At 32.3% G+C, this 25,262-nt stretch overlaps 2 protein-coding genes across 2 annotated transcripts; one reads left to right on the top strand and one right to left on the bottom strand.

Moving 5' to 3' along the window:
- Nucleotides 1-6,238: 6,238 nt before the first annotated feature.
- Nucleotides 6,239-13,204, bottom strand: LOC134714458 (uncharacterized). Its single transcript, XM_063575713.1, has 4 exons — nucleotides 12,932-13,204; nucleotides 10,836-10,938; nucleotides 9,796-9,944; nucleotides 6,239-9,037 (listed from the first exon to the last, which is right to left on the bottom strand). The coding sequence occupies exons 1-4, from the start codon at nucleotides 13,131-13,133 to the stop codon at nucleotides 8,043-8,045; spliced, it is 1,449 nt and encodes a 482-aa protein (XP_063431783.1). The 5' UTR covers nucleotides 13,134-13,204; the 3' UTR covers nucleotides 6,239-8,042.
- A 3,706-nt stretch (nucleotides 13,205-16,910) lies between these two features.
- Nucleotides 16,911-17,927, top strand: LOC134714361 (G-protein coupled receptor 35-like). Its single transcript, XM_063575602.1, has one exon. It carries the CDS (start codon nucleotides 16,911-16,913, stop codon nucleotides 17,925-17,927), a length of 1,017 nt encoding a protein of 338 aa, XP_063431672.1.
- Nucleotides 17,928-25,262: the final 7,335 nt, after the last annotated feature.

The raw sequence follows: 25,262 nt of genomic DNA, 5'->3' as shown, positions 1-25,262 counted from the left end.
AGTATAAATAAGTTTGATATTACGTTCTGCTTTGTTGTGCTCGTCTTGACATACATTATATCTTTAAAGGAATAGCAAAGACTAATATGACAGGAGCTACACACCAAACAAATTTAATTTGTTAAAACAAAACATAGTTTTCAAAATAAATAAAATGAATAAGTTCATTCATCATACTGTACACCTAACTGTTCAAACTTATATATATAGAAAGTAAGTAAATATACACAATTAGGAATTATGCTATATGTAATATACGAATTGCATAATATCTTAAATTCAAACATTCCTACTGGACTTCTTAATAAGGTGCTATTTACACTCATTCTGTATTTTTGTCACAGAGACAGGAAAACGTGAAAAACCTGAAAGTGTCTGATTTTGACATTCAAACTGAGGAATCTGGTAAGCGCTACGTAGATATATCAGAGTTAACTAAAAATCACCAGGGTGACCAAACTGAGGAATAAGAACCCGAAGGTGCTAGGATGTATGGCAATGTATCCACTAGCATCCTTTGTTAAATATGTAGAGGAAAAAAAACACAAAAAATGTTCTGCGCTAAGGACGACTTTGATAAGGATAGTAATAGTTGGTTTGAAAAAAAACTAATTTGATGCACCTATGCCAATTTTCATATTTATTTCTTATGGTACTAAAAAGTTTAATCACAAAAATACCAAACTCCCGAATAAAATTTAAAATTGAAGGTCCTTACTCAAATGGCAAAATCAAAATCTCATCAACATTAAACGAATGGATAACAACTGTTATATTTCTAACGTGGTACAGATATAATGGGTGTATAAGTGCAGAGCCACGTCATATGTATCAACACAAAAAAGACTTATAGACGAAGCACATAAAAAAAGGAAAGAATCGATTACACAATTTTACCATAGAACAATACCACAATTGCGGGATATATAAATACAGAGACACGTCAAATGGATAGCACAATACCACAATGACGGGATATATAAATACAGAGACGCGTCAAATGGATAGCACAATACCACAATGACGGGATATATAAATACAGAGACACGTCAAATGGATAACACAATACCACAATGACGGGATATATAAATACAGAGACACGTCAAATGGATAGCACACTACCACAATGACGGGATATATAAATACAGACACGTCAAATGGATAGCACAATACCACAATGACGGGATATATAAATACAGAGACACGTCAAATGGATATCACCAAAAATAGACTTTACTGACAAAGTAATGTTACGTCCTATGTAACAAAAAAACTAAACAATTTAATTTAGCAAAAAGGAAAGAGTAGAATACAAATGTTTACCATAGAACAATAACATCACGTCAAATGGATATCACCAAAAATAAAATAAACAGTAAAAGATCTATTCAAAATGGCAAATAAAAAAGACTGTTTACAATTTATTAAGATGACGAACAACGTTAAAACACTGAATCTATAATTCGAAACTATTGTGTATTATTTGTGAAGTTTACACGGAAAATTTATCAACAGGGTCTTGATAGCTTCAGATGAATCTTTATAAATAGGACGAGACGTTCTTTGACACAATCCTTGTTTGTCATCTTTCTGCTCAGACACTGATGATGTTTAACAAAATCTACATATCTTTAATACCGAATAAGTTGAGATAGTAAATCCCAGGTGCAGGTGAAGTATAAATACTGCTACTAAGGTGGGACAAATAGATTATTTCAAAAAATACTGAGATGACCGTGTACTTATATGTCAAATGTAAGATATAAGTCTAAAGATGAGGCGGATGGAGCCGTGTTTGTTGTTTCGGTAACTTTTTGGTTTAGGGGATATACCAATGGAACCTTATCAGAAATGTATTGATTGTTGACCAAGAGAACATCCTCAATAATTTTGAATGGTTTTTTTGTCTTATTGTTTGGACAAGTGTCTGAAGGAGTTCCGACTCATACTAGTAGTTTTGACATATTTTTAAAGTAAATGTATTACTCTATTATATTTTTTTTGGTAACAATCCCTATTTATAGGTATATTGGTTTTCAACAAACTTTTTGGACTGAAGTGAAAAGGAAAACACATATGCAGATCTACCATTTTATAATCTTTTACTTGTCATAGCATTTGACAGATATGAACAAGTTAAATATCACAGATTTCTGGCATTTTCAAGTTAACAAATTGTCACGAACACTCCCGATTTATGGTTTTTAACCTTAAGTAATCAAATGCCAAACATTTATTTGTTAATACGACATTTATAATAGCATAATTCCAACTCAGCTTTAGACACAGTATTGACAAATCGGACACAAAATGCATTACATACAGTTTACAAGGAGTGAAACGTGTTCGTGGATTTCAAATTTGAGGTAAATGTAAGTAGAACTATAATAATCCGACCAAGGAAGCAAATGCGGCTTTTGTGCTGCTTGTGCACTGTCTTGCATGTCTTCCTCCTCCTTGGTAAGATGATTAATCTACATGCTGCCTTCAAAAGGCATACTGTCTAGTATAATGAAATATCAACCTGCTGATTCTTATTTTGTTGCATTTACTCCTGTATCTAGTATATAATGTACACCTGTAGCTAGTATCTAGTATATATTGTATCTAACTAAGCATGTTGGTCCATATGAATTTACCAAATACAGTTATCATATTTCGGTGGACATTTTCGAATTATACTTATCACCTACTACATGGGTGGAGGTGGGGGGGGGGGGGGGGGGGGGGTAACAAATTTGACTACCCATGAGGGTCCTGATGAGTCGTCATCAAGTTTACTCTCTGATTTTTACTTTACTTTATTTTTTTTTAAAAGCGAGCATCACTTTTGGATCTTTTGTAGACGAATCGCGCGTCGGACGTTCAAATTTTAAACCGGATGTGTGTAGTAAGTTTATTGTTCTTACATGGGCAGCAAGAAATGTGCCCAAATGAGTGCAGGACCTGCCATCATGCATGAGCACCTAATTTCATCCTGGTTTTGTTTATGGTTTTTTTTCTAAGTTTTCAGCCTCTATGTTGTATTTACACATTTGACTTGATTGTATTTTTGTTATTTTTCATGATTTTGCATTGTATTGTCATCAAGTTGTCGACGTATATGTTGGACTATGCATTTTGTATCGTTCATCAATCTTGAACAGCGCTAAAACAACAAAAACAAACTCCAATTAAAGCAAAGAAATACTTGTTCATTAAGAGGATATCTAATTAAAATATATCAACATAAATTTCGCTGCTGTAAATTACGAAGTATTTTCAAGTGCACATACTTTCGTTACCTGGCAGGTGACCCCTATTGTATAACAGTTTAAGTAAATAAATACTTATAAATGAAAGATTTGATGTATCATATATGTATGTTACACATGTACATGTATTGCTCATTATTTGCTGTATATTAGCTCTGGAAGCACTTGACTGAAATGCAAAATTTAAATATCACAGATTACCGGCATTTGCCGGGAAGCAGATTGTCATCAGCAATTTATGTATAATATTTTAACTATTAAAATGCCAAATCTCTATATCATAGCACGATATTTATCATATTATCATGCCTACGCTGCTTTTGACAGAGGCAATATTGAATTGGACATAAAGGCATTACATACAAACAAACAAAAGTGTTCGAGCATTTATAATTTGAGGTAAGTAAAATTTAAATAATTTGCCGTTTTTGCGAATATATGCTGGATATTTAATATATATGTACCGCCCAAACAACTTAAAATAACATACATAGACTTTATTTTAGATACATTCCTTAATCAGATTTATTCAAGTAGTAATGTCTAAAGATAAATCACAGTCGCTTGAATTTTAGTGATATATGTATGAAAAAAAAATGAAAAAAAATACTGTTATATGTATATGTATGAAAAAAAAATACTGTTATATGTATAATATTATACATATAACAGTATTTTTTTAAATTTTTTTTCATACATATATCACTAAAAATACATATAACAGTATTTTTTTTCATTTTTTTTTTCATACATATATCACTAAATTTCAAGCGACTGTGGATAAATTGACAGTCAATCATCTCCTCATGGCAATAATACATTTCTTTGTACAGACTTTGATTCTTTTAAATAATGTATAAACATTACATGCTATTTTTGTCTAGTAATAACTTAACATTATATCAAGTTTCAAATAATCAAATTTAGTGTAATCTTGATTTTTAAGAACAGATACAATTTCTTTTATATGGTATTTTGTATTTTCAATTACATTGCTTCAATCCTGTTACATGGCTGATACTTGTACAAAGTCTTGATTTGTCCTTAATAAGTCATGTCACTTCAACCTCATCATGAGCTTATTAAGCCAATGACTCATTCCAAACATAAAACAATATATATAAAAAAAACATAAATTATTCACAAATACTTGCAAATTACTCAAATGCTAAATAAATAAGACAATAATACATGTGCAAAATAGGTATGCAAAGAGAGATAACTCTGATAATTTTGAATACAGTTTGCAGCTCCATTTAAATTGAAATACAAGACTAGTTTCCTTCAATTATTTGTATACAGAATCTATAAAGCATACAAAAACAGATTACTGTAATAACTACTGTCTTTACTATACAATTGAGCATAAACAGTTTACAAAATATTGTACAAGGGAAAGATAACTCAAAAATTTGTTTATATTTTGCTCATTATTTATAGAGATTTTGGTAGTCCATCTGAAATTTGCTTGGCCTTTGACCTGGTCAGCTAAAAAATGTAATCCTTGTGTTTTTTAGGTTGATGTCAGCTCAATTATGGACATACAGCACCTTATGAACAGTAACAGAAAAAAGAAATTGGAATGTGTTATACCATCAAGCAAAGATCCATTACCAGACAAAGCTGTGTTAGAATCTCTTTCTAAGGTGTGTCCTAATGCTGCATTCTTTTCTCTAATTCCCCCGATGAATGAAGAAGTAACGGTAGAAACATCAGTCAAGGTGAAACACACAAAAGAAGAAAAATTACCTAGACCTCTTACAAGTTTTTATGATGTCACTAACAAAGAACTTACTTTACAGGAATTAATCGACAAATCAGGTCAACTTTTTAGGAACTATCATTGCTCAATTTCTCAATCTGCCAATCTTTTCAAAATTACTGAAGCACAAAACATAAGTCCCCTATGGTTTGAACATAGAAAAGGTAGAATTACAGCTTCAAAAGCTCATGAGGTTTTAACATTAAGACCAACTACAAATCCAAATAAATTGATTATGAGAATTTCAGGATACAACTCATATGATCTAAGTAAGAAAGAGGCCATCAAATGGGGACTGGAAAAAGAAGCAATAACCAGAGATACCTACATCCAATATATGGAGAAAAAACATTCAAATTTTCAATGTAAATTATCTGGATTGAAGATATCTGAACAAAATTATTTTCTTGGTGCTTCAGCTGATGGTGTTATTTCATGTAGTTGTTGTGGACAAGGAACCCTGGAGATAAAATGTCCTCACAAGCATAAAGACAAATCTTCAATGGATGCGGCCAAAGAAGACCCTACCTTTTGTTTGGACACACAATTACACTTGAAAAATAGTCACAAATATTACACTCAGGTTCAGTTTCAAATGTTTGTCTATGACACTGAATATTGTGATTTTGTTGTTATGACAAGTCCAAATGATGTTCTTTTGCTTGCTATCGTTAGAATTTGCAGGGATCCTGAGTTTTGTAATACTTTAATAAGTAAGTGCACTTACTTTGTTAAAGAGCTATTAATCCCAGAGATACTTACAAGGAAATTGCAACATGATTATAAAGTAGCAAACACTTCAGTCAATGATGTCACAAAAGAGAAATATTGCTTGTGTGAAGAACCAGAATATGGCAAGATGATTTTCTGTGATGGAGACTCGTGTGATATTGGATGGTACCATTATCAATGTGTTAATATTGTAAGGAAACCAAGGGGAAAGTGGCTTTGTCCAAAATGTAAAAAATAAATTGTAGAAGTAGTGAGCAGCAAACATTTTTACAATATATTTATATCAAAACCTATTCTTAAAGCATGGACAATTCTTGGTGTACCCCTTAAGGGCATACGATACAGTTACAGGGGAGGTAATGACATTGCTAACATAACATGTTATTTTTCGTGATGTCAAACTATGACATATTGGGAAAAAATGCATTTTTCGACTGATTTTTATCATTCAAACTGATTTAATTAGAAAACGAGTGCATGGACCCCAATTTTTTAAACGGCAATTTTTTTTAATTTGCAAGGAGATTATGTGACCAAAATATTTTAAAACTGGAAATAGCGCTTTTTTAATTTTTAATGATACTTAAAAATTACAGATCATTTAACAAAATAATTTGTGTCTTTTAAAACAAAAAAGTTATGTCTTTCATTTGAAAAATAAAATACGGACACAAATCTGAATTTTGAGCAAATATACAAAATTTTGCTCTCATTTTACTCAGAAAGTAGCACATGAAGGTATATTTTTTTATTACATATTTGATTTAATCAGGTACAAAATAGCCTATATAGCAAAATATCATCAATCTTTAAATACAGGTTCAAAACTGTATCGTATGCCTTTAATAGCTGAATACATTTTTTTAAAACAATTTCAGTTGAGGATTCTTTGTTTCATTTACCCATTAAAAATGAATAAAATTTACATTTTATTTTCAAAAGAATGGACTACTGTAGGTTCACTAAGTACCAAAGATGGACTTGTCCCAAAAAAATATTTTCATCATTGATTTATTTACCATCTGCATGTCTTCTATTTGAAAACAAATTTCAAAATTCAATATATCACTAATTCTGCATTTTTATTGTTAAAAAGGCAAAAAATCCTCAAAAATCGCATATTAAGGGAATTTATACATTTAAGATTGATATTTAAGGTACATGTAAAAAAAAGCAAAGATATTAACAAAATTCAAAGATTTATGGAAATATTTTCTTATTTCATTATTGATGATATTTCAGGCCAAAAAGGTATTGAATTTTATGATGGACTATGTAAATAATACATTTGGAAATAAATCAATATTTATTTCTGTTCTCTGTTGAGATATTTTGGGTTAAAAATTGCATAAAATTCTCATAAAAATAAAGATTTCTTGAATTTAAAAAATACTTTTAGTTATTATTAAGCTATCTAGTAATTGCTGACAGAACATGACTGCTTCAGCTCAATTAATTTCTACCCCAAATATACCATATAAATTCCAACAAAGTCAATAAACCATGAATGACTTGAGGTTTGGGCAAATATTATTTTAAACATGAAATAAACATAAAACATATATGATGTACCTTATCAAATGACAGATGAATAATAATTTATAACAATACACATTAGACAAGCAAGATTTAATTTGCAGCAGGTCAAGTTTACGAGCTTATTCCATCTACGCCAGTGACTTACAACCTTACGACTTTTCACAGTGCGCCAGAGGGTTGCATCCTGTTCTGCAAATTATGTTTTGTAACCATAATGAATTTGTTTCACCAAAAGCTGAAAGATTCCAAAATATTGTTTTTAAAGCTGAATTTTAAATTTTCCAATTTCATCTGTCACTTAAAAAGATTTAATATTCAATGGCCTTACCTTTAAATAAGGGTGTACTTAGGTGAAGTTTTGGAATTTGTGTCAGATGTTTGGATTCTTTTTCCATATGATAAAAGGTGAAATATTTCACCCAATAACACCAATTTATCCTTTATTTAAACCAATTAGCTTAAGGGCTATTTGCCAAAGTTTAAGCAGATTTTTGAGTTTCTTTCTTTTAAATCGAGACCCAAATAATACCAATGAAAATATATTAAGTTAAAATATAAAAATAAAAGTCTGAGTTAGCCTTTTCCCGCCATATTTTATAAATCAAATATCTCGAAAAGGAGCTGCATGACCTAACAATATCTTTAGCTAATTTTGATCCTTTACTAATACTCTTCCAGCATTTAGTACAATTTTAAATATCCTTATTTATTCAATTTCACCTAAGTACACCCTTAAAGAAAAATATGGTAATCAGTTATTGAACAATATTAGGGTGCATATTTATAATAGCAGAGCAAATTGTCATAATACTGTCAGAATGTGGCACCATATTCATTGACATCTTTCCAGATAAAATACGGAAATTTTTCAGTCGCTCCATTTCTCTTTCTACATGAATTCGTACATGAGCTATATTTCGGCTTCTTTCCACTTCAAAGGCACTAAGCTGGTCTTTCCCCTTAACAAACGATGGTATGATTAATTCCGCCCCCCTTGATGCCAATTCATCTCTAATAAGAAAACCACGATCTGCTAGTACGACATCTCCATGGTTTATAAAGTCAAGATATCCTGATTTAAGTGAAATTATCTTATCTGAAGTCCGCCCCCCAAATGCACGTGAAACAAAAGAAATACTACCACACGGAACAATACTGACTAAAAATTTAATTGTATTGTGGTGCTTATAGTTACTGTAAGTACATGATCTAGCAGTAAAATTTGATGGAGTCTCTATATAAACTTCTGTGCAATCTATAACTGAAACACATCTTGGAAAGGCCTCCTTAAAGCAGTCTGGTCGAGAGCGTAAAATGTCATCTTTATTTGGCCAATGAATCAACCACTTTAATTTGTGCGCTAATTGAGGGATGACACTGTCAATTAAATTGGTAACCAAACTAAGGGAAACTCCGAAACGAAACGAAATATCAGTATGGGGGGAATTTAAACGTAATTTCATTAAAACCAAAAGAAGTATATCTGCAGAGCTCAAAATATTAGAAGAAGGTATAATACACGTTACAAAGTTCACCAACCACATAAAACATGAATAAGACGGCAATCCAGTATAAAATTTTGTTGTCTCTTCAGTCTTCTCCAAAGATAGACTTGTAGCCCTTATATAAGGGGGTTTATTTTTCATAACATTATTTTCAAAGTGAAGCTGTTGCAGTCTATCTATAAGTATTCTGTTTTCGCTTATAGCATTTTCAAATAGTGTTCTGTAATTTTCAAATTCTCCTGTACCTGAAATGAAAAGAAATATAAATGAACCAAAAATACACATCTTTCTTTTACATAGATATTTGAAACTTGTCTTAAATTACATAAGGGCAAATGACTTTTACTCAAAATTGAAATGATTGATAGCCATAAATATAAAGCTTTACATAGTTAACCTATTGTACATAATATTAGATAAATTGACCAAAACTCAAAAATTAACTTAAACCACTTAACAATTAAAATGAGGTCAAGTAGTTATCAAAGGTACCAGGATTATAATTTAGTACGCCAGACGCGCGTTTTGTCTACATTAGACTCATCAGTGACGCTCATATCAAAATATTTATAAAGCCAAACAAGTACGAAGTTGAAGAGCATTGAGGATCCAAAATTCCAAAAAGTTGTGCCAAATACAGCTAAGGTTATCTTTTCCTTTTGTTTGGTGTCCAGCTGAGGGACGCCTCTGGGTGTGGAAATTTCTCGCTACATTGAAGACCTGTTGGTTACCTTCTAATGTTGTTTTTTCTATGGTCTGGTTGTTGTCTCTTTGACACATTCCCCATTTCCATTCTTAATTTTATGTACACCTTACAATCATTCCATACATCAAATATACTACTGCACTATTCGAAAATGAATTTAATGAAACGTGGTATGTATATACAATTTTTTTAATATGCACTTAGTATGCATCATTTAAATTAAGTGCTAATAAATAGAAAACTGATGGCAACAAGTCTAAATTGATAATCAACTCTTTGAACACATAAGAATAGTACCATTTTTGTCTTCCAACTCAACATTGCAGTCTAAGTCTTGTAAAGGCAGATGATCATTTTCTTTGCCATCAGGTGTCATCAAAAAGTCCAATTGCAATCTGCATTCCCTCTCCTTTTGATCAGCAGTCCTTTTTACAGCTCTCTTATACCTGTTACAGAACAGTATAATGTTTCAATAAACTAAAAAGAGAATGACTTTGGATACAAATTTTAAGTATTTCTTTCTAATTTCAAATAAGTAACTTCAACAAAAAATTTAGTACTTAGTGAACTGCTTCTCCATGAATGAATTAATTTTTCCAAGTATTTGCAATAAGTATGTCATAGATGTATTTTATATTTAATTATTGATTAATATTTTCAAATAACTGTCAATGAAATTATTCAATGATCTGTTATCAGAATAATGGTTTACTTTTATAAAGTGTGACTTTGATAGGGAGTTGTCTCATTGGCACCCTCACCACATCTCCCCAAATCTATTTGTTATATCTGAAATAAAATGATAACAAAAAACTATAAACTACATATATAATGGTATGTAAAATGAAAACTGTGAATTGGAATATATTATTACAAAGATAAAGAAGATAGAATAACAGATTAATACATGGCATCTTTTAAATGGCATGTATTATCAGCCCTAGGTTTAATATCAGCCTATCTGATATTGACCAAGGGGGATAATACATGCAATATGAAAGATTACATATTTTGATCTTTTTATCATATGCTTCAACAATGGAGAAAAACATTGACCTAATAGTCAGTTGCTTTATAATCCTCATAGTTTCAATTTTTTTCATTAAACATCTAATTTTATTTGGTTGATATTGTCCTAACAATTGAATTTGAATATAACAATTTGTGATATAACAATTAAAATCAGGATAAATTTGTTACACATCATCACATGTAATGTTCAACTGTCCTAATACAGATATTATTTGGTCACATAATATGAATTTTATGGACCCGATAATTTCTTTTAATCGGACAATTGAACACCCGTGTAACTTTGTCAATTGTTTTTATCATACCTGTCAACACTTTTAGAAGCTGAAACTTCATTATCACCATAACTACCATATCCCATTTTCACAGAAGGTACATAATCAGGACTTTTTGGATCATCACATTTTCCTTAAATTATATAATGGAAATAAATCATAATTGGTGTCAATAATTCATCAAGATAAAGGGTTAACTTCATAATTTATTATGATTCCTGATACAGAGATAATTATAGCTGAAAGAATGCTGAAATATGTAGTGTTTGAGACAAAGACTAGAGTACAAAAGTTTAAAAGGAACAAATAACCAACATACCATAAAAATTTGTAGTTGACCTTTTGGTTATACATGATGTATAATTCAAATTAACCCATGAATTTACTAATTCCTAAAGCATGTAGAGCAATACTTGAGTTAGCTTGCTTGCTTTGTTTTTATATTGTACAATCATTGAATAACACCCAATTAAAATCAAATATTCTACATACAGTTTTAACTATACCTATATACAATGTTTACAGATTTTAATCATGTTTACAAAGCTTGTATAAAAAAAATATACAAACAAAGCAAGCAAGCCTAGGCAATCAAAGTTTTGCTTTACATGCATTAGGAAATTAGCTGTAACAGATATTAAGAGAAAGAAGTACTGGACTGTGTCTGTACAATAAAAAGACAACACAAGAATAACCAGATGCTCCACAGGGCGCAGATTTATACCACAACAGAAGACGAACCCTGAACAGTTGGGGCAAGTATAGATTTCTATATACCTATACTTAAGTTAGAGTGGGGAAAACAAAAGTCTTCAGAGGCAACGTCATACCAATATATGACAAAAAAAAATCAAATTCCCAACTTTCCTTTTGTGTTCATAAACCTTGTGTTAAAATTTCATATATATTAACTTATACTAAAGTTATTTTGTGAAAACCAAGAAAAATGCTTATTTGGGCCCTTTTTTGGCCCCTAATTCCTGTTTTCAATTATTGCAGTCTATAAAGACAGAAAGAGTTTGTAATTAACATGGAAAAATGTCAATTTTGAAGATAACAGTCTTGAATTTGATGGATTATACATTATTAGAACCTTATGCTAATCAATTTTAATGACAGTTATCGTCCCAAAAAAGCAGACATAAAAAAATACTATCTGCAATTAAAATTAAAACCATACCAAATATTATTGTTACACATATTATGCACTTCCATAGTACTTTATCTGTGAATTCTTACTATTTTGTCATTGTACAGAGTGCATACAGACCCCCCTCCCCCATATTCTATGAATTTATAGGTTCAGCTTTATCATCAAGTGACGGCGCTGAAACTACCCCAGAAGTGAGACTGTTCCAAAGTTATAGAAGCAAAATGGCATTTTACAATTTTCTTATTAACAGGAAGATATTTTAAACTACTTGACATGTGAACAAATTCTTAAGTCCAAACATGAAAAAAAATTGGGCAGCACTTCCCCTCGAAAATGTACATCTAAGTCCAAACATGAAAAAATTTGGGCAGCACTTCCCCTAGAAAATGTACATCCAAGTCCAAACATGAAAAAAATTTGGGCAGCACTTCCCCTAGAAAATGTACATTCCCCCCTTCCCATGTATAGACCACAGGCCAAAAAGGAAGAATCAAGACAGAAAATGATCAGTGTGGGGGCAGGTTCATTTATAAAACATGAAACCATACACCATATCATGCCTATGATAGAAAATATTAAAATACAAACCATACATACATGTAGCCTTGTCCTCAAGTCGGTCAAGACCTCATGCCAATAACAAAATACAATGATCCACCACTGGAGACGGAGTACAAATTATGGCAGTCCGTGTGCAGTCTACACTAGTATACAGGTCCATGAGATTTATATGGAGTGAAAAAAAAGGCCAGGCACAGATAAAAATTTTCAATAAATAGTTACCCATACTTGCTTGCACTGACTAAGTCATAAATTTGCAAATATTTGAGACAAGTGGCAAGTGCCCGTCAGAAAAATACAGGATTCTTTGATTTGGCATTGAATTTTAGAAGTAAAAAGGTATATAACAAGCACTGGGAGAAATTTTTAAGGTTTTAAAGGGTTTAAATAAAGCATTGCTTTTAATTTTTACCATCAATGAAATGTACGCTGCAAACTCTGGCTCCCTCGTCACCAGATATCCAGACTTTCCCTGTTGCAGGATCTCTCCGGTTTATAGCTCTTATCCAAAGCTCCTTTCTTCCTTCATCTTTTGGAATCCGGTGGAATTTAATTCCCGGTTCTTTGTGGCTATCGCGATTTCGGCAACCTAAAACTATGCACACTTTACCCATGGTGTGTTGGTAAACAGACGACAGCTGACTTCCGTTTCAGTCACATGGCGCCGAACGGAACTGGCCGTTTGACGGCCAGGCTTCCCCGGATTTAAAAATAGAACCGAGATGACGTCATCGATAAAACAATAACACATCGTTAAATGGATATCACCAAAAATAAAATAAACAGTAAAAGATCTATTCAAAAAGGCAAATAAAAAAGACTATACACAATTTATTAAGATGATGAACAACGTTAGAAATATAGATTCTTACACTGCAACAAGTGTGTTACGATATTTCTCCACTCGAGACAGTTAAATTTTATCATTTAAAGCGCGAGTCTTGCCGAGCTCTTTAAATCATAAAATTTAACTGTCGATAGTGGAGAAATATCATAATACACGAGTTAAAGTGTCGGAATCTGTTTCTCTAATGCTTTTTATCGTTCTTTTTCAAAGATTTTCAGAAAATTGTGTTCTTTATATGCGACGTCATCAGGCATTGTCGCCTTTTTTCATCACGTCACAATAGGAAAATTCAGAAGAAAACAAAACATTTTGACGTCATAATCAAATTTCGACTAATCATTTGCCGAGAACAGATTTTTCACTAATGAAGAGAAATATTTTTCTCACACCGGTCAGGAAATGTGAAAATAGCACAAAAATTAGAGAACACTGAATCTATACTTCAAAACCATTGTGTATTATTTGTGAAGTTTACACGGAAAATTTATCAACAGGGTCTTGATATCTTCAGATGAATCTTTATAAATAGGACGAGACGTTCTTTGACATAATCCTGGTTTGTCATCTTTTTGCTCAGACACTGATGATGTTTAACAAAATCAACATATCTTTAATACCGAATAAGTTGAGATAGTAAATCCAAGGTGCAGGTGAAGTATATAAATACTGCTACTAAGGTGGGATAAATAGATTATTTCAAAATAAAAACCGTTTCGTTTGTCATAAATTCTGGTACTGAGATGACCGTGTACTAATATGTCAAATGTAAGATATAAGTCTAAAGATGAGGCGGATGGAGCCGTGTTTGTTGTTTCGGTAACTTTTTGGTTTAGGGGATATACCAATGGAACCTTATCAGAAATGTATTGATTGTTGATCAAGAGAACATCCTCAATATATCTGAATGGTTTTTTTGTCTTATTGTTTGGACAAGTGTCTGAAGGAGTCCCAACTCATGCTAGTAGTTTTGACATATTTTTAAATGAAAATGTATTACTCTATTATATTTTTTTTTGTAACAATCCCTATTTACGGTATATTGGTTTTCAACAAACTTTTTGGACTGAAGTGAAAAGGAAAACACATATGCAGATCTACCATTTTATAATCTTTTACTTGTCATAGCATTTGACAGATATGAAAAAGTTAAATATCACAGATTTCTGGCATTTTCAAGTTAACAAATTGTCACGAACACTCCCGATTTATGGTTTTTAACCTTAAGTAATCAAATGCCAAACATTTATTTATTAATACGACATTTATAATAGCATAATTCCAACTCAGCTTTAGACACAGTATTGACAAATTGGACAAAAAAATGCATTACATACAGTTTACAAGGAGTCAAACGTGTTCGTGGATTTCAAATTTGAGGTACATGTAAGTAGAACTATAATAATCCGACCAAGGAAGCAAATGCGGCTTTTGTGCTGCTTGTGCACTGTCTTGCATGTCTTCCTCCTCCTTGGTAAGATGATTAATCTACATGCTGCCTTCAAAAGGCATACTGTCTAGAATAATGAAATATCAACCTGCTGATTCTTATTTTGTTGCATTTACTCCTGTATCTAGTATCTAGTATATAATGTACACCTGTAGCTAGTATCTAGTATATAATGTACACCTGTAGCTAGTATCTAGTATATATTGTATCTAACTAAGCATGTTGGTCCATATGAATTTACCAAATACAGTTATCATATTTCGCTGGACATTTTCGAATTATACTTATCACCTACTACATGGGGGGGGGGGGGGGAGGTTAACAACTTTGACTACCCATGAGGGTCCTGATGAGTCGTCATCAAGTTTACTCTCTGATTTTTACTTTACTTTATTTTTAAAAAAAAAGCGAGCATCACTTTTGGATCTTTTGTAAACGAATCGCGCGTCGGACGTTCAAATTTTAAACCGGATGTGTGTAGTAAGTTTATTGTTCTTACATGGGCAGCAATACATGTGCCAAATGAGTGCAGGACCTGCCATCATGCATGAGCACCTTATTTCATCCTGGTTTTGTTTATGGTTTTTTTTCTAAGTTTTCAGCCTCTATGTTGTATTTACACATTTGACTTGATTGTATTTTTGTTATTTTTCATGATTTTGCATTGTATTGTCATCAAGTGGTCGACGTATATGTTGGACTATGCATTTTGTATCGTTCATCAATCTTGAACAGCGCTAAAACAACAAAAACAAACTCCAATTAAAGCAAAGAAATACTTGTTCATTAAGAGGATATCTAATTAAAATATATCAACATAAATTTCGCTGCTGTAAATTACGAAGTATTTTCAAGTGCACATAATTTCGTTACCTGGCAGGTGACCCCTATTAGGGATAACAGTTTAAGTAAATAAATACTTATAAATGAAAGATTTGATGTATCATATATGTATGTTACACATGTACATGTATTGCTCATTATTTGCTGTATATTAGCTCTGGAAGCACTTGACTGAAATGCAAAATTTAAATATCACAGATTACCGGCATTTGCCGGGAAGCAGATTGTCATCAGCAATTTATGTTGAATATTTTAACTATTAAAATGCCAAATCTCTATATCATAGCACGATATTTATCATAGTATCATGCTTACGCTGCTTTCGACAGAGGCATTATTGAATTGGACATAAAGGCATTACATACAAACAAACAAAAGTGTTCGAGCATTTATAATTTGAGGTAAGTAAAATTTAAATAATTTGACAAATTACACGTACAATATGAACCAGTAATAGATGCCGTTTTTGCGAATATATGCTGGATATTTAATATATATGTACATGTGCAATCAGAAAAAAGCATTTCCAACACGAAAAAATGATATGATTCCAAGCTTTGGAATTAACCGACACGATTATGACACCCTACATGTTATTCGAACATCTTTTTCTGGCTCCGAGTGTATATTTGCTAACACCTACATTACACAAACTGGAAGGAAGGAATGTAGTAAGAACAATTTTGAAGTCTTTGGATTGGCCTTGTGTTTATGTTTCATCCGTAGATCTTTTTTTCTTAAGTTTTAAGTTCCATTGTTACAGTAGCCATGTTTTTTTCGTTTTTGCGTTTGGTTTTGTTTGTGTAAAACTAACTTGTGGTGGTATACAGACTATAAGAAATGTTTTAACAATTACAAAAACCAATTGTGTCAAACAATATGGACAGGAATAATGTTTTTTTATCTCGTCTAATAGCACACTGTCCCTATGCTACAACTCATTGCACACAAATCGTGCCATTAAATCTGCATACCACATCTTCCCATAGATAATTATAACAATTGATAAATTATTATCAAAGTTATTCATCAAATATTTGTTGTTTTGCATTAAAAATTATCTTATCTAGCATATCATGTTATCACAAACTTGATGATAATATTATTTCACAGTACCGGAAGTAGCTTTGAAATTCTTGTGTTTGCTTCGACTGTTTTGAAACCAGGCTTTCTAAATAAAACGTAAAATATAAATGTAAATACTGTAATGTAGGTATGTTTTTATTCATGTCACATAATATTTTTCAGAGAATAATGAAAAACGCGACTCTGTTTGAGAACTCTATGTCACGTGACTTGTCAAACATATCCGAAATTGCACGGCCTATAACGACAGAAATTCTTTTAAGATTTGAGCCTTACAGTGTATATATCGACAGAATTGTATCTCCAATATGGTACAGCATAGGTCTTTTCGGAAATCCGATATCTGCGAAAGTATGGCTTGGAAGAAAGAGTCGCAAAAATTCATCAGCTATATACCTTGGATTACTTGCTATTGTACACATGTTTCAACTTATCATTCATTTTGTATTTGCGGAGTTAACATACACATGGGACATACCAACAAATAACAGACCGGTCTTATGTGAAACTTTTAATGTTTTATCTATTTTTCCACAGTATTTGGCGCCGTTATTGGTGTTAGGCTTTACCGTTGAACGTTATATTGCTGTTTGTCATCCGTTTAGGAAGGAACAATGGTGTACCGTCCGAAGAGCTTTTATTGTCATAGCATGCTTGACCGCTTTATCGATTATCTTTGCTTGTGTCCAAGCTGATTTGTGGACATATTATCCAATATATAAGGAGTGTTTCTCGAAAGATGGAAACCAAAAGTTTCAAATAATCTGGACAGCTAGTACAGAAATTATGTTTTTCTTAGTTGTCCCCCTTTGTGTCTTGATGTTTAATATTTTAGTAATTAGAGAAATAAAGAGGATAACTTCACATGGACCCGCTGTGTCTGCTGGTGAAAGTCATACGTCTACTGTTACACTCCTTTCAGTGTCGTTTTACTTTATTTGTACTCTGTTACCGGCGTCTGTAGTATATGCCATTCAATACGAAATGCCAACTGGGAAAATGGAAAACTTGCTAACCTTAGAATGGATTGCAACTGATCCAGTGTGGTTAAGTTTTTTCAAATATATTGCAATAAGAAAGGTCGTCGAAGAAGTATGCTTGTCGAACAGTGCGTGCTATTTCTTTATATATTACATAACCGGGAAGAACTTTCGCACACAAGTACATTCATTGTTCACGTATTGACAGTATAAGTTCATTGTTTACGTATTGACAGTATGAGTTCATTGCTTACGTATTGACAGCATAATTCCATTGCTTACGTATTGACAGTATAGGTTCATTGCTCACGTATTGTCAGTATAAGTTCATTGTTTACGTATTGACAGTAAAGGTTCATTGCTTACGTATTGAAAGCATAAATCCATTGCTTACGTATTGACAGTGTAGGTTCATTGCCCACGTATTGTCAGTATAAATTCATTGCTTACGTATTGACAGCATAATTCCACTGCTTACGTAGTGATAGTATAGGTTCATTAATCACGTATTGTCAGTATAAGTTCATTGCTTACGTATTGACAGTATAGGTTCATTGCTTACGTATTGACAGCATAATTTCATTGCTTACGTAATGACAGTATAAGTTAATTGCTTACGTATTGACAGTAAAAGTTCATTGCTTACGTATTGACAGCATAATTCCATTGCTTACGTATTGACAGTATAGGTTCATTGCTCACGTATTGTCAGTATAAGTTCATTGCTTACGTATTGACAGTAAAGGTTCATTGCTTACGTATTTAAAGCATAAATCCATTGCTTACGTTTTGACAGTATAGGTTCATTGCTTACGTATTGACAGCATAATTTTATTGCTTACGTAATGGCAGTATAAGTTCATTGCTTACATATTGACAGTATAAGTTCATTGCTTACGCATTGACAGTATAGGTTCATTGCTTACGTATTGACAGTATAGGTTCATTGCTTACGTGTTGTCAGTATAAGTTCATTGTTTACGTATTGACAGTATAAGTTCATTGTTTACGTATTGACATTATAAGTTCATTGTATACGTATTGACAGTATAAGTTCATTGTTTACGTATTGACATTATAAGTTCATTGTATACGTATTGACAGTATAGGTTCATTGCTTACGTGTTGTCAGTATAAGTTCATTGTTTACGTATTGACAGTATAAGTTCATTGTTTACGTATGGACATTATAAGTTCATTGTATACGTATTGACAGTATAAGTTCATTGTTTACGTATTGACAGTATAGGTTCATTGTTAACGTATTGACAGTATAAGTTCATTGTTACGTATTGACAGCATAATTCCATTGCTTACGTATTGACAGTATAGGTTCATTGCCCACGTATTGTCAGTATTAGTTCATTGCTTACGTATTGACAGCATAATTCCATTGCTTACGTATTGACAGTATAGGTTCATTGCTCACGTATTGACATTATAGGTTCATTGCTTACGTATTGACAGCATAATCTCATTGCTTACTTATTCGCAGTATAAGTTCATTGCTTACGTATTGACAGTATAAGTTCATTGCTTACGTATTGACAGTATAAGTTCATTGCTTAAGTATTGACAGTATAGGTTCATTGCTCACGTAATGGTAGTATAAGTTCATTGCTTACGTATTGACAGTATAAGTTCATTGATTACGTATTGACAAAATTAATTCATTGCCTACGTATTGACAGTATAGGTTCATTGCCCACGTATTGTCAGTATTAGTTCATTGCTTACGTATTGACAGCATAATTCCATTGCTTACGTATTGACAGTATAGGTTCATTGCTCACGTATTGACATTATAGGTTCATTGCTTACGTATTGACAGCATAATCTCATTGCTTACTTATTCGCAGTATAAGTTCATTGCTTACGTACTGACAGTATGAGTTCATTGCTTACGTATTGACAGTATAGGTTCATTGCTCACGTAATGGTAGTATAAGTTCATTGCTTACGTATTGACAGTATAGGTTCATTGCTTACGTATTGATAGTATAAGTTCATTGATTACGTATTGACAGTATAGGTTCATTGCAAACGTAATGGCAGTATAAGTTCATTGCTTACGTATTGACAGTATAAGTTCATTGATTACGTACTGACAAAATTAATTCATTGCCTACGTATTGACAGTATAGGTTCATTGCTTACGTATTGACAGCATAATTCCATTGCTTACGTATTGACAGTATAGGTTCATTGCTCACGTATTGACATTATAGGTTCATTGCTTACGTATTGACAGCATAATTTCATTGCTTACGTATTCGCAGTATAAGTTCATTGCTTACGTATTGACAGTATAAGTTCATTGCTTACGTTTTGACAGTATAGGTTCATTGCTTACGTATTGACAGTATAAGTTCATTGCTTACGTATTGACAGTATAGGTTCATTGCTTACGTAATGGCAGTATAAGTTCATTGATTACGTATTGACAGTATAATTCCATTACTCACGTATTGACATTATAGGTTCATTGATTACGTATTGACAGTATAGGTCCATTGCTTACGTATTGACAGTATAATTTCATTGCTTACGTATTGACAGTATAAGTTCATTGCTTACGTATTGACAGTATAGGTTCATTGCTTACGTTTTGACAGTATAAGTTCATTGCCTACGTGTTGACAGTATAAGTTCATTGCTTACGTATTGACAGTATAAGTTCATTGATTACGTATTGACAGTATAAGTTCATTGCTTACGTATTGACAGTATAATTTCATTGCTTACGTATTGACAGTATAAGTTCATTGCTTACGTATTGACAGTATAAGTTCATTGCTTACGTGTTGACAGTATAAGTTCATTGCTTACGTATTGACAGTATAAGTTCATTGATTACGTATTGACAAAATTAATTCATTGCCTACGTATTGACAGTATAGGTTCATTGCCCACGTATTGTCAGTATTAGTTCATTGCTTACGTATTGACAGCATAATTCCATTGCTTACGTATTGACAGTATAGGTTCATTGCTCACGTATTGACATTATAGGTTCATTGCTTACGTATTGACAGCATAATCTCATTGCTTACTTATTCGCAGTATAAGTTCATTGCTTACGTACTGACAGTATGAGTTCATTGCTTACGTATTGACAGTATAGGTTCATTGCTCACGTAATGGTAGTATAAGTTCATTGCTTACGTATTGACAGTATAGGTTCATTGCTTACGTATTGATAGTATAAGTTCATTGATTACGTATTGACAGTATAGGTTCATTGCAAACGTAATGGCAGTATAAGTTCATTGCTTACGTATTGACAGTATAAGTTCATTGATTACGTACTGACAAAATTAATTCATTGCCTACGTATTGACAGTATAGGTTCATTGCTTACGTATTGACAGCATAATTCCATTGCTTACGTATTGACAGTATAGGTTCATTGCTCACGTATTGACATTATAGGTTCATTGCTTACGTATTGACAGCATAATTTCATTGCTTACGTATTCGCAGTATAAGTTCATTGCTTACGTATTGACAGTATAAGTTCATTGCTTACGTTTTGACAGTATAGGTTCATTGCTTACGTATTGACAGTATAAGTTCATTGCTTACGTATTGACAGTATAGGTTCATTGCTTACGTAATGGCAGTATAAGTTCATTGATTACGTATTGACAGTATAATTCCATTACTCACGTATTGACATTATAGGTTCATTGATTACGTATTGACAGTATAGGTCCATTGCTTACGTATTGACAGTATAATTTCATTGCTTACGTATTGACAGTATAAGTTCATTGCTTACGTATTGACAGTATAGGTTCATTGCTTACGTTTTGACAGTATAAGTTCATTGCCTACGTGTTGACAGTATAAGTTCATTGCTTACGTATTGACAGTATAAGTTCATTGATTACGTATTGACAGTATAAGTTCATTGCTTACGTATTGACAGTATAATTTCATTGCTTACGTATTGACAGTATAAGTTCATTGCTTACGTATTGACAGTATAAGTTCATTGCTTACGTGTTGACAGTATAAGTTCATTGCTTACGTATTGACAGTATAAGTTCATTGATTACGTATTGACAGTATAATTCCATTACTCACGTATTGACATTATAGGTTCATTGATTACGTATTGACAGTATAGGTCCATTGCTTACGTATTGACATTATAAGTTCATTGTTTACGTATTGACAGTATAAGTTCATTGCTTACGTATTGACAGTATAGGTTCATTGCTTACGTAATGGCAGTATAAGTTCATTGATTACGTATTGACAGTATAATTCCATTACTCACGTATTGACATTATAGGTTCATTGATTACGTATTGACAGTATAAGTTCATTGCTTACGTATTGACAGTATAATTTCATTGCTTACGTATTGACAGTATAAGTTCATTGCTTACGTATTGACAGTATAGGTTCATTGCTTACGTATTGACAGCATACGTTCATTGCTCACGTATTGTCAGTATAGGTTCATTGCTTACTTATTGACAGTATGAGTTCATTGCTTACGTATTGACAGCATAATTCCATTGCTTACGTATTGACAGTATAGGTTCATTGCCTACGTATTGACAGCATAAGTTCATTGCTCACGTATTGTCAGTATAAGTTCACTGCTTTTGTTTTGACAGTTTGAGTTCATTGCTTACGTATTGACAGTATAAGTTCATTGCTTATGTTTCTGACAGTATAAGTTCATTGCTTACGTATTGGCAGTATAAGTTTATTGCTCACGTATGGACAATATGAGTTCATTGCTCACGTATTGACAGTTTATGTTCATTGCTTACGTATTGACAGTTTAAGTTCATTGCTTACGTATTGATAGAATAAGTTTATCGCTCACGTATTGACAGTATAGGTTCATTGCTTACGTATTGACATTATAAGTTCATTGTTTACGTATTGACAGTATAAGTTCATTGCTTACGTTTTGACAGTATAAGTTCATTGCCTACGTATTGACAGTATAGGTGCATTGCTACGTATTGACAGTATAGGTTCATTGCTTACGTATTGTCAGTATAAGTTCATTGCTTACGTATTGATAGCATAATTCCATTGCTTACGTATTGACAGTTTAAGTTCATTGCTTACGTATTGATAGAATAAGTTTATCGCTCACGCATTGTCAGTATTAGTCCATCGCTCACGTATTGATAGTATAAGTTCATTGCTTACATATTGACAGTATAGGTTCATTGCTTACGTATTGGCAGTATAAGTTCATTGCTTACGTATTGACAGTATACGTTCATTGCCTACGTATTGACAGTATAAGTTTATTGCTTACGTATTGACATTATAAAGTGATTGCTTACGTATCGACAGTATACGCTCTGTCAGAAATCCCGCACAGAAGAATGATATTATTGTATATCTAACGTTGTTTACTTATGACGCGATCTTGTACTTCATTCATCAACACCAATTCATACAGCTTAGACGTCCTTATTTTTATACATGTAGTTTTAGAAAAACCAATTGAGGATATTGATACCATGACCAGAAGAAGATGACTACAAAGTTTAAATCTATTCGAGCGGAAAATATAAGCGCAGTTTCTAGGATTTGAAGAAAATTTTACGAGCGAATGAATAAGAAGAATTAGAAGAGGACAATTTAGAAACATTTCATGAAACCTTGAAGGAGTCGCATGATATTTTGTAGGATTAAGATATGACCATTTTGGAAAGTGTACAACAGGAGAATATAGAACAAGAAATACTTGGTTCAGATCAGAATAAATTTAAATTAGGGACACCATTGCAGGTTTTGCTCTTACGCATTCTAACTATAATAGAGCTATTGAACTTAATATACATGAAGGATTTAGAAAAAATCATATGATCATTCAATCGTATATGCAGACTACTGGACAAAAAACACACCTCAGAAGTTATAACGACAGGATAAAAACATACGTAAAAGTATTAGAATATCTTGAACAAGCTAGAGACCTGTACGGGTCATTATTAGTTCCAGTCATACTCCTCGAACAAGCTAGAGACCCGTACGGGTCATTATTAGTTCCAGTCTTACTCAACAAAATACCTGGTGAATTATGCAAAAACTTAGAACTTAAACACGGTTCCATAGATTTGTTCCGCGGTGATCTTATGAGATCTACCATCAAGGAACTGGCCAGGTTAAAGTCTGGTAGAAGTACTGAAACATTTTAAAGTCCGAGCACTACAGCTAAGGTCCACACGAACACAAAATTACTTAACTCTGGCCAACAATTCAACACAGCAATCCCATTCCATAAGCTGTGCATGCTGCAAGGAACATCACTTTTCGTCAGCATGTACTTAAAACTCGGATCAAACCACCCCAAGAAAATTGTAAGAAGTGAAAGACTATGCTTTGATTGCTCAAAGCGACATGTTTAGCAGATTGCAAATCGAAATCAAACTGCAAAAAAGTAACAAATGTCATCACACAATCTGATACAGCAACGACCATATGCATAATGGGAAAGCAACTACGAGTACACACAAAGCATAAACATACAAATTGAAGGAATCTGAGACATCTGTTTTATTCGTCATTCAACTGTCCTGATGATTTGTTAAAGACCACATCAGCACCTCAAAGCTACAGAGAACAACAGACTTGTTTTTCCTTTTTATCCCTTTTAGTTTGACTTTAAGGCAAAAAGACTTGTACATAAGGGCAATTTTCTTTCAGTTTATAGTTTAGACTATAGCTTATATGTTTTAAACGTATTTTGACCTGTGCAAATAAAAAAATACACTCTCAAAGCTTTATAAGATTACTTTTCTAATTATTACAGCGTTATGGCGCATATCTATATCTAAACCCGTGAAAATGCTATTATAGCAAAATGTAAATATCCTAAAACTCTTCAAAGATTTACTAGGCTTATAGTTTGGTATGATAGATGCACGTTTCTTCTACATTGGACTCACATGTGGCGCTTGAATCAAATCAGATGGAATTTTCAAATGAATACGAAGTTGATGAGCGTCAAAAGCAGAAAATTCTCAGATAGATAAAAGTAAAGAAATATTTAAGAAACCAATAATTCATTTCTTGATGGAAAATGTACAAACAAAATTCTTCAATTTGCATTAGTGTATCCAAATTTTCTTCAATAATAGTCTGTTGCGCTACATTACAGTATCTGCTTATTTGCGTATATGTAAAATGAAACAGTATGTTTATCCTCTTCAATATCAAAATTTAAGAACTTTTAACTTTTTTCTCCTTATATTTTTTCAACGAAACAGTTGCAGGAGATTTTGTTTATGCCTCTTTAACCTAGAATATAATTGAATTTATTAAGTATATAAACAAAAAATATAAGTTAGCATTATTTTACTTATTCTTTTTAAAAACAAATATGTATTTTGCTGATATTTTTGCTACATCGAATAATTAGACAGAAACTTTAATGTGTTTCGGAGTTCTTTTAAGACGATGACTACTTAAAGAACGAGGTCATGCCTTTAGTGTAAAACATAATTCCTAAAGAGGTATAAAGGTGCTAATATATTAGATTAACCCAAATTTGAAA

This window comes from Mytilus trossulus, chromosome 4 (assembly GCF_036588685.1).
Source record: "Mytilus trossulus isolate FHL-02 chromosome 4, PNRI_Mtr1.1.1.hap1, whole genome shotgun sequence".
NCBI classification, from domain to species: domain Eukaryota; kingdom Metazoa; phylum Mollusca; class Bivalvia; order Mytilida; family Mytilidae; genus Mytilus; species Mytilus trossulus.
This window is presented reverse-complemented; position numbering and strand designations above follow the sequence as displayed.